Raw genomic sequence first — 11,554 nt, 5'->3', positions numbered from 1 at the left:
TGGAGACGTCCCAGCTTCTCATGGTAACAGTCACTAAAAAGCAAGATAGAGGCAGAGAGACTGAAAAAATGAAGAATTTATGAAAAACTCCTGTTCTACTCATCCAGCATCAATAATATGATTTGTTTTGAAAAGGTCGGTAAGTATTCTCAGAATAAACCATATTAACTACAGAGGTATCCTGGTTTCATTGACCATCTAGTCTCAGTGTTTAATACAATGATAAGTAGATCAGTAACAGAATCTGTAGGTATAGTACTTCACTCCAAATGTAGGCCTTAAGACATACCTTTCTTACATATCTGTCAGGGCTACGGTGTCACCAAATGAGTGAGCCTGAGGCTTACACACGCATGCACACACAGCGCATGTATGGTAACTAAAGTAAGGTGAGAGTGCCTGTAATCTGAGCATCAGTTCTCATTGTGGAACCAGTTTGCTTTGTATGTCTTTAATGCATAGCAACAAAATTATACACCCTTGGGACAGATATGATATTTTCTCTTTAAATACATCAATACATTAAAGGACACAAAGCATTCCATAAATGTGCTAACTTTAAACATTATACTACGTAGTGCAAAGATCAAACTGTATATTAAACATGAGGTATTATCAGAATAAGCAGAAACTTCATTTCCCCATAATTTAACACATCATCATTGATAATATTCATGCATGGCGCATGCAACACATTATGGTGACGGTCTATGGCGAGAGTAGGGTGCTATAAATCTCATATCAAAAATCTCATAATTTCATCTATTGCTGTGAGATGTAGTCTTATAAGAGGAACAGATACGAGTCAAACATTGAACAGTTCAGTGAATGGTTAGAGATGCTACAATCATTCAAGAAATACAAGAGCATTTCATATCTACCAAACATACCTCAGTGTTTGACGGGTAGTCACACAGCGAGCCACACACCTCCACAAATATCTCCAAACATCAGTTCCACACCTTTGAAAATTTCTTACCACTGCCAACAGAGAGCCGCAAAACTGAACAAGGTGTCCCCAAAAAAGAGAGGAAAAAACGACATTTTTTCCATTTTTTTTCCTTCTTTTCTTGTGCAGGTAGTAGACATGTAGTGTGGTGTTACAGTTTTGCTGTAACCATGCTGCAGATCAAGAAGCGTGTAGCATTACACATACATCCTACACTCTATGTGTAACAGTGCTTTTTTATTTTTACAGACATTTTTACAGAGTATTCAGAAAAGAAATACTACAGTCTTCCTCAGAACAACTCCATATCCTGTATTGTTTCCATGTTACTTTCAGATGCCTACCTGTGCCTGTCTGTGACTTGCGTGGTAATGATTCTTGGAGTCAGAACATGTAAAGACACACCTGAGAGAGAGACAGAGAGAGGGTGGGAGAGAAAGAAAGAGAGAGAGAGAGAGAGAGAGAGAGAGGGAGAGAGAGAGGAAGAGAGAGAGACAGAGAGAGAGAGAGAGAGAGAGAGAGAGAGAGAGAGAGAGTAGAACCCCTCTGGCTGTGTGGAAAAAGAGGATTAGATTGCATTCAGAACTGATTTATGCTTGTCATGTTTTAGAGTATAGTAGGAAAGAGGGATAAAGAGAATGATTGAGGAATTCATCGTGGAACAAAACCTGCCCTCCTAAGCAGGGAGAATACCATATGAGTGAAACCATGTATGATTACAGAGAGAGAGAGAGAGAGAGAGAGAGAGAGAGAGAGAGAGAGAAAGTATGAATCAAAAGGTGGTAACCACACATTTTTGTTGATTGCTGGTGTACTTGAATAGTTCTCTTAAACCACAAAACAGTTAACTCAGCACTGAAAAACTGAAAGGTAGTTTATACATTTTATTGGCAAAATGTATAAAGGCAGTGCTCACACTGCAACTAATTACAGCTGTCACACTATAGCTAAAAATTGCTGTTGATTCCTATTTTTGTGCTTAAACAACCGCTGATAAGCTCAGTTTGACTCCTGTTAATATGTGCATGTATATCATGAGCATGGTCAGATGAAAAGGAATAACAGAGGAAAGAATATAGAAACAGAGAAAACAGAAAAAAATATGCATGAAATGACAAATTCTATTATGAGATTAAAGTGGCTTTGCTGAGAGGTTGTGTGTGAATGAAAGAAAAACACATGAGGGAGAGTAGTTATGGTGTATGAGGTATTTGTCAGGAAATGCATTTAGACTGGATCCTGCTAGGGTCAAGGGACAGCATGCACTCACCTCTTATACATTATTACTATGTGACAATTTTATTTCACTGGTTTAGCAACCCTGCACCAGCTTGACAGTAAGTCAATAAAACCCCTTTAAGTCAAGCAACGTGTGGGACAAATGGTGTGTGGCTACATCCTTACTGCTGCAGAGGAGACATTGATGACAGTTTCATATCAAGGGTGTAGCCCCTCTGTTGTGAGCTTCCATTGTCAAGGGCAGCTATGCCATGTCCACTAGCATTCAATTAACCATCAACCACAGACTCCACTTTTTTCTTTGATTAACAGCATCAGACCTCCTACTGCCTCTTCAGCACTCCTTCAATTCCTTGTCCCCAGGGAGGTACAAAACCCTCAGAGCTGCCTTGGAACCACCCTATCATCTCTGGCCCCCTCACCCACCTAACCCCTTCATTGTGACAATCAACTAAGGAAACCCAAATGCAGAACACAACTCAGGTTTAGAATGAAGGAGGGTTTATTGACAAGTTGCAGTATGGAGATGGGAACAGGCAGAGGAAATGAAGGTAGCAGGTTGCAGAGTGGAGCTGAGAGCGAGGGCGGAGTAGTAGGACTAGGGAGATGGAGCTGAAGGGTGACAGGCAGGCGAAGGGCACACTGGAGATGCAGAGTGGCACGGAGGTAATCCTTTCGAGAAAGAACAGGCAGATAACACTGATATGCAAACCGCAAACACCAATAGAATACAAAGAGAGACCAAGAAGCGAGTTCTACCACACAGGCTGAAACAATGATCTGGCGACGAGTGGATGAAACACCGGGGTTTAAATACTATGACGTGATGAGGTGACGGATCGCAGGTGTGAAGGCAATCTGGAAGTGTAGAGAGACCACGCCCACAACACACACATGCACGCACAACAGAGAAGACAAACCAACAGGGGGAGCACAGGGAAAGGGAAACACTAGAAACATAAGGAATAGACTGACAAAATAGCCTTAACCATGACATTCATGGATTGTATTTGCTTAAAAAAAATACAGTTGCTAAGCACTCAGTCGAGTTGTGACATGGAAGATAAGAACAATAAAACTTCAGATGCTCATTCTTAAAAGTGACATAAAACATTCATGTTTCATAACGGTTGAAAAACAGCTCAGTAAAAGATGTGATGCATTGAGATGTATGATGAAGAGGTATAAATAAATTCACTTCTGTGAAACGATGCTTCTTTTGCGCTCTTCATGATTCCACATCAGAATTTCTGATCCTCACACCTCTTCAAACACAAAATGTTGCGCTTGAAGTAATTCACCTCTTCCTTTTTGTGAATAAACAACAATAATTATGTTTATTCATGATTGTATTTATGTACTAATAAGATGTTCGATGCAATCTTAAATCTGTTAAAGTTCAGCCTATAGCGATAGATATGATTCCTAGTCATAACTAAGACATAATAACATGAATATTCATTGAAATAGGTTCTTTTTCTCTGAAATTTGCCCTTACTCTGTATTAACATTATGAAGTGTATATCCAGAAATGAAACAGAATTACATTATATACATCTATAAATCTGAGATTGTGTAATTTGAACAGGGGACACTTCCTTTGTATCTCTAAAATGAGAAAAAAAAGAAAGATTTCAGATCACGACTTTCACATTTCTCCATAAGTTTTAGCGCTAAGACAACGTAATAAAGGCACCGACTGCACAAAGGCAGAGGGAGATCCAAAAATTGTGTCAGACCATTAAATTATATTTCATATCTGTAACCTTTTAGAGTTCTGTATAGGTTTGACTGATGCTGCCAGAAATTCACACTGCACTGACATCAAATCTTTTATTGTAAATACAAATTTCAGAGATCATTTTTTAACTGAACAGAAATGTGACCTTCATTAAGTGAGATTTCATTAAATCTATGCTACAATCTGCCATAGAGAAATACATGAACACTGATTAGTTGTTTTGAGAGTAAACAATGCCAGACCAGAGATAGCCATACCTTCACCATATTCATGGGAAGTTCAGATGCCTCCCTCCTGTAGTGTTTCTGATTTGCGTATTTTAAATTTACTATAGTAAATGTTCCATATTTATGGAGAGTTGAAGAAATATTATCACCAAACAGATCTGATGTGAGACTCCAAAAACAAGCTTGGAGTGACAATTCATCTTCATAAGTAATATAACTGAGGTTGGTCAGTTTACCAACAAGGCTTCAGAATTTTCAGGCTTAAAAAGAAACATCAAAAGCAATTTCTTTAGGATTTTGTGTTTTGATGATAATTTCCAATAATTATATTTTTAATTCTTTTTTTTTCAAGTACAATTATAGTGCTGATAATCCAGAATGTGTCATGTGATTCTTACATTAATAAGCTGCCGAGACTTTTGAACACAAGGCAACAACAATGACAGCACCACTCATGGAGGTGATGTACAGAACATCAGTGGAGTTTATCAATTCTCTCTATTTAAACAAAGTCTTTTTCTGAAGCATTCCAGCATAATCAAAATACACCTGATTATTGTCAAAATTCTCTGGTGTGGATCAAATCTTGTTTGGCATAATGTTACACAATTCATGAAAATTCAGTTTTATATCATACAGACCAACCACTTCAGTGTTACATTTCACAACAAATCATTCGTTCTTCCACAAAAATATTTTTACCAGGATGCGGGTGATTGGTGAGTTATAATTTACACATGCTGGTGTCGGAATAAAGGTGTTTTTTCAGAAAGGCCAGCGTTTTCTGCCAGGAGTCTTCCTGAGCTAGGCAGTGTGGCACAGTCTCTCCTCCCCACAGCGCCACCACTGCAAAAACAAAGCACCAGAGGATTCTCATCCACCTGTCAGCCAATACTACAGTAACACTAATCAGGTTCTCATCAGTCTACCAACCACTGCAAGGTCTTGACTGGTTATATGATCACGCACGAAAATAACGTCTTATGCTTCAGAGAGACTGGTGAAGATAAAGACAATCTGTATACCTAGTATGACTCACAGAATGACAGAACTATTTCTTCATTTTTAAAATACAAATCTGAATAATATTTAAGTGAGCCATACATACTTTTTGTAATTTAAAGGTGTTAATCACATTCAAACTCAGTTGTTGTTCTTGAACTATCATTCAGAAACAATCCCAAATACATGTCTTTTTTCTGACAGGCACTACAGTGTAACTGTACTTATGAAGTGTCAACACCTCTGTTTGATGTAACCTCACACACACATGAATTTGGTCACCCAGATGGAGGGCTTACCTTTGGACTTTGACTCAGCCATCACAAAGTTACTGGCTCTACAGTGGGGACTGTAGGGTGGTTCTATCAGGTGCCCAGTCTTGGGATAGGAGAGAATAGTCAATAGGTGGCTGTTCCCAGCTTTCTCCATCATCTGTTTCATCTGTGAGGACAGGGACAAGCACAGAGACAGATTCACAACTATCTCATCCCAGACATATCTCATACACATTCAACACAGAACTGGCTCTTTTCAAAGGCACTGGCAAAACAAATCTTTACTGTGGAGCATTACTGAAGATGTTTTATGATTTTTTTAAAACGCATTTACAAATCCAGACCGCAGTCTTCACTCACATCCTCTGCAGACTCTGTAGCTGGCCAGTTCTGATCATCCTCACCCACAATTAACATGACAGGACACTTGATCCGACCCACCTGGTCAGTAATAACAGAATCACGCACTTACACATAGAACAATGTGTCTATATGTCTACATAAAGACACATTGTTCTATATGTATACATTTTGAAACAGTCATGCTTAGGATCAGTTAAGCTTAATTGGGTATTTTCCTAGGTAAAACTGATGGAATTGGACCAAATGTTTTAACTGACGTCTGACATTACGTTTTAAGAGAATAAGTTAGTTGATAAAAATTCAGAATGCTGTACATGAATTCTTTTGAAATGTTGATCTTACAAGCCAGGGCAATGAGCCTCATCTGGCAAAAGACTCCGTTTAAATGTTAGTTTGTAAAAGTTTTTACCTCAACTTTTTTTGAGGGGTCATCTGGTATCGGCAGTAGCAGATCACGCCAAATGATTCTCTGCTCCTCATCATAGCGAGTATTACGGACATTTCTGGAAGGTTATGAGAGTCCAAAGATTCAAATTAGGCTACTACTGTTTACATATTTTCAGTCACAAATGGTGAAACAACATGCTGATTAAACAGAGCTGCAGACATTTTAATAACTGATCATTCATAAATTAATAATTATGTTGATAACCGCTGTTAATACTGAAACATCATTACTGAGAAGTCCCTCACTTTTTAATTGCTGCAAAGACGTCAGCCAGACATCCATTAACAGGCATGACATGACTCCCACTCACACAAACCAGACACGCAGGCTAAGAGAGAGAGAGAGAGAAAGAGAGATTTTCATATATTCTGAAAGCCACATTTATAAAGTAAGGGTTTCATGAGACGGACCTGACCAGAAACAAGACACCATGCAAACTGTCAACATGTCAATAAGTTATCTAACACTGAGTCATCAAAAATACATGAGGGGAAACATTTCCTACCTCTGCTTTGATTTCTGTATGTCATTACAGACATGGTGATTTTAGAGGCTTTGAATCAGCATTTGCCACATAATAACCATGAGATCCTTGCATAAAACACATCATAAAAAAATTAAGGTGCTGTATTTGACACATGACAAATTTTTATCAGCACTTCTCCACTGCAGGTTCGAGAGGCTTTGTCCTCACACTATTTGGTTCATTCAATTCATGTTTCCTCAGCGATAGTGCGAGAAATGAGGGGTGCTGTACCTGTATCACTGGAGAGTAAACAGTCATTCCAAGTGTTACTGACACCCCAAAGGAGAGACCCATTACAGCTATTTTGTCAGGGCACACCTTTGGGTGCTCCTGGAGGACAGTATAGGCAGCCTAACAGAGAAGGAGAGACAGAGAGATTTTTTTGAAGAAATGTTCTTACCAACAATGGCTTGCTTCTTTTTTTTTGTTGTTGTTGTTATCTCTGCCCAGGTGAGAGCTTTGTGGGGGGGGGGGGGGGGGGGGGGGGGGGGGGGGCAAAAAACAACAGTCTGGCAGGCACTGGGCTGCAGGTCAATTTGGACTTAAAAGAGGTACAGTCTGGTGAACTTCAACAGAAAAGGCTTGACAAGTACTGTTCATCACAGTGAACAACTGATATCTTAACTGAAAACATTCATCTCATCATCTGTGAAGCACTTCATTGCTATCCTGCAGAAAGAGATCAGATGGTTGTCTAGGTTATGTTTTGCCCACATTAAGGTTGTTAAGTGTAATGACTGAAAGATTGTTGAACCATACACATTTTCCAATCACCGTAACAAACTTCTATCTCTTTTGGTTCAAGACATCCAAGTCAACTCCTCCACTACTCAGAATGCAGAGAAAACATTTAGAAACCCTGTGAGTGGTTTCAGTCATGAAAAATCAAGATTAATGTGGCTGTATTTACTAGCGTCAGTTCTTTGAACCAATGTCACTGGATATTTTTGTTCTAGCCTGACAGGGGCATTTTGCTAAATTTCACCAAAACATTACTGACAGACATGTGAGTGCAGAGCTACATTAGAAATGTGTGGACCCACACGTCTTGGAAACACTCCTCAGAGCACTTTTCCTGCTTGATCTACCTGATTCTTTTTATAGCCTTCTGAGTCTTCTGATTAAATTTCATTTCCATGGTTTAAAAACTGCTTGACAAATCTCTTTAATTAACAAACCATGGAGAAAGCAATCTGTTCAGATCAATAACTGTGAGGTCATTCAACTTGTTATCTGCCTTGAGGCAGTTTACTGCACATTCAATAAGGATTATCTGGACTGGGGTCAGGGTGAATATTTTGATAGTAAACTATTGATGTGAACCCATTGTGTAAGGAGCAATCTGACGGTGGAATTAAAATAATGAATGGGAAAAAATCCTCCTCAAGTGCATGTATGTCCTTGTGCATATCTCTTACAACCATTTGTATCCAATATGACACTATAGCTGTATCTATAACAGCAGTGAGTTCCATGCAAAAGCAATATTTGAGAGCCACACATGCACAAGGTAGTATCTGGGTTCAATGACCTAGAGGGACAGTGTCACTCATAGTGGGTGTGGTTAAGAATGAAATGGTTAGCCAGTTGGCTGCTAAATGCATGAATTGCTTTTAATTGGCAACTGCTTACACCTTGTCTTTGAAAAAGACAGAGCAATGTATTTGCCTGTTTAAAACAGCACTTTTCACATATGACTAAATGGTTTTTTTTTAATATCTTAGGCGTTAAATGGAAGAGTACACTATCCAACTGATACCCTCTCAGAACACTGCATATAACGTTCATTCCAACAGCCAATGTAGCCTAGTTCATTTGAACTAGTCACCCCTGCGATGGTGTGAAGAATAATTCACCATTATGCTAACCAAGCATGCCACAGTCTGACTAAAGTTCAACTTGCTAAAGTATGGTGCACTGAAATAAGCCCTAGTAAAGAAGTGCCGTGCTGAAGTACTTCCAGACGTGTGTAGACAGCCAGTTAAGACAGAGATGACTTGTAATGTTATCTGGGAAGATAAAGTACCTCAAAGTAGTCATTCCCCACGTTATGTTCCTTGCCATCTTTCACTAATCCAACGTACTTCAAGGTCAGACAGACATATCCTCGGGATGCTAGCAGTGCAGAGCGATACTCCACCAAACCTCCGGCTCCACCCCACAGATCAAACACTGCAGGGAAAGGTCCAGGACCTTGAAAAAAGTAAAGATGTTCCTTTAGCTGTTGATTTCCTTCTCTTCCAAGTGTTATTAAATAGCACTGGCTGGTGTTTAAACTGTAACATATGTTTTCATTGTTAACGTTTACATTTTTTTCTATATTCAAGAAAAAAAAGAAGAAATTTGAGTGGCTTTAGGACATTTGCACAGTCCAGACAGTTGCACAGTCCAGTTGCATTTGAGATGACAGAGGGAGATCCTGTATGAATGTCTCACCATGCCAGCCCACTGCCAGCCTGCCATGCCAGCCCACTGTTCTTGCCCAATGACATGACAGGCAGTTTTACAGGCTTTACAGGCAATGCCACCTAAGTGTCTAGATTATGGGAACCAAAGAACATTTCCTGTGAGATCTGGTAATTGCTCGAAAAGTCTCACTCACTGAAAACTTATTTTGCTTTGTTTATGTTCAATGTACTCAAGTGTAGCCTAGAATACAAAGTGCTCAATGTAAATTTTTTTTATCATCATAGGGAATGTTGATTTACCAGTGTCTCCAGACAGCATTTTGCTGCAGAGCGGACAAGAAATTCTTGTAATAACGCAGAACTAATGAAATGGTTTTCTTAAAATTTTTAGTCCTGTGTGGTGTTAAATAATTTGCAGCACCGCACACCAAATGCCTCCTCAGTTGATTTTAGCAGTCATCTCTCAGTGGTCAGAATCATTTATAAATTCTATTATTTTGCTTCTTGTAGACCTACATTCCAAGTGCTCTGATTCCCTAACTTGTGCGAGGACATTCAGGTTTAATACTGGATTCACCGTTGCTGTGAAATAAATGTATTATTTGATTTTGAAACAGTAGTCTTGTGTTGTTGTTATTTAGCCTTCCAGAGGATATTGCATTTGTTAAAACAATGAATTTCATTAAACCATACCAATTTTAGGTGGTGACCTGGCAATCTACCCCAAATATTCCTATTTCATATTATGGCCATGACACACAAACACATGGAAAAGGTAAGGTAGGATATGGTTTGCATCTAGTCAAAACAGCACCATATTGCCACCCGCAGGATGAAAAAATGCAGAGGCAGGCATAGCAGGATGATAACCTACTGTTTTACTATGTAAAAACACTTGCCCCCCCCTCGCCATTTTTAACTGCCCCCTCAGTCACTTCATCCTGACGCTGGGCCTGCAGTACTGTCTCGGAGTGTTGAAACCAAGCTTAGGAGGATGTGTAGGAAACACTGGGAAGCACAGCTGAAAATTCTGAAAATACCTGGAGGTAGGAAGAGGGTGCCTTTTATTCCTTTCTCTGTGATACTGATTCTCTGGATCCCAGGAGCTATGTACCATCTCTCTGCAACAACAGATGCCAAAGGAGTCTGCTCCTTAAAGCCCTCGGTCATGTGTCCTTTGTAGACAGAGATGTGAACTTCAATGGGGATGCTGACATCTTTCTTGCGAAACCTATATAAACAATACTTTAGTTACTGAACCCAGTATACTGTAGATCTCATTCAAAGTGTCATACACAATATAGCAGACTTTTATGGTTATTACCTGAGTCCTGTTCGGCTTCCCGGCACTGGTTTCATGCTCCACAGCAAGCCCATGGGTTCAATGCCCTCATAAGACCCTCCCACACTGCAATGTTCAGAAACTGTGAAACAAGCAAAACTGTATTTTACATTTCAGTCAGAACAATACACAGCAGATTAACTTTTACTGACACACATTTAATGTACAGAGACATGAATAAACTGTGAATGAAATGCAAGCAGTTATGTTGAATGTACGTACTGGAGTAACAGAGTTGCCAAAGCAGTTACAGACAAACCGAGAAAGCACCCCATGATTCCAACTATTTACTATTAATTAGAGTGGTCTGTAAGATTAATGTGTAAGTTTGATTCAAGATAAGACAGGCACCTTTCACACTTCCTGTTGCATCACTGACATAGTGACCAAAAGCGTCCCAGTAGTCGCCGTCCTCTGTTTGAGTGAGTGCGTGCAGGGTGACTTGAGAACCTGGGCACAAACCCTGGACAAGCACTTCGAATTTCTCATCGACCAGACAGCGAGTTGGCGTCACCGAGAGTAGAGGACAGCACCCGTCTCCAGCCATTCTGTTCGCACAACGCACATTATTAACTTAGCATGGCTCAGTAAACAAAATACATATTCATATCTATACAACCAACGGGCAGAAATCTCAAGTTTACCTGTTCCAGAGAGTGGCAGAGGAAATGAAAAGTTCACAACAAGCAGCTCCACAAACCAAGCCGAGGCTGTTACTCTTATCAAAGATCAGTTTGGAAAAAAAATCCAAGATATAAAATGCCTAATATGGAACCATCAGGGCAAGGATCCTCGATCACGCAAGAGGTCGAAGTCGAAACGCGGATTTTGTAATGAAGAAAGCTTTAGCGGAAATGGACGATCGAACAATAAAGCAGTGAATTACCACTTTAGTGGGCATAACGTCAAGGAGATTCAAAACTGTCCACTCAACAGCTGGGCTCTGCAAGACGAAAACAGTCGAAGTTGTGAAACTTTACTATGCTGCAACACGGAAACGCATTACCAAGTAACCAGTAGATGGAGCCGTGAAA

The 11,554-nt window shown here is 39.7% G+C and overlaps 1 protein-coding gene across 1 annotated transcript; it reads right to left on the bottom strand.

The window, feature by feature from the left end:
* Positions 1-4,007: 4,007 nt before the first annotated feature.
* On the bottom strand, positions 4,008-11,554 carry acot19 (acyl-CoA thioesterase 19). Its single transcript, XM_030765953.1, has 11 exons — positions 11,165-11,554; positions 10,872-11,068; positions 10,503-10,602; positions 10,219-10,409; positions 8,797-8,963; positions 7,002-7,121; positions 6,490-6,572; positions 6,206-6,299; positions 5,794-5,874; positions 5,458-5,599; positions 4,008-5,002 (listed from the first exon to the last, which is right to left on the bottom strand). Exons 2-11 carry the CDS (start codon positions 11,065-11,067, stop codon positions 4,881-4,883), a joined length of 1,296 nt encoding a protein of 431 aa, XP_030621813.1. The 5' UTR covers position 11,068; positions 11,165-11,554; the 3' UTR covers positions 4,008-4,880.

This window comes from Chanos chanos, chromosome 2 (assembly GCF_902362185.1).
Source record: "Chanos chanos chromosome 2, fChaCha1.1, whole genome shotgun sequence".
Classification (NCBI taxonomy): domain Eukaryota; kingdom Metazoa; phylum Chordata; class Actinopteri; order Gonorynchiformes; family Chanidae; genus Chanos; species Chanos chanos.
This window is presented reverse-complemented; position numbering and strand designations above follow the sequence as displayed.

Excerpts from the sequence above, each read along its gene's own strand:
- acot19 (XM_030765953.1), bottom strand. The coding sequence starts at position 11,067 with ATGGCTGGAGACGGGTGCTGTCCTCTACTCTCGGTGACGCCAACTCGC. Across the intron at positions 6,573-7,001 it reads TTTACTCTCCAGTGATACAG|CCTGCGTGTCTGGTTTGTGT; the intron begins GTACAGCACCCC and ends TCTCTCTCTTAG. Across the intron at positions 5,875-6,205 it reads ACCCCTCAAAAAAAGTTGAG|GTGGGTCGGATCAAGTGTCC; the intron begins GTAAAAACTTTT and ends ATTACTGACCAG.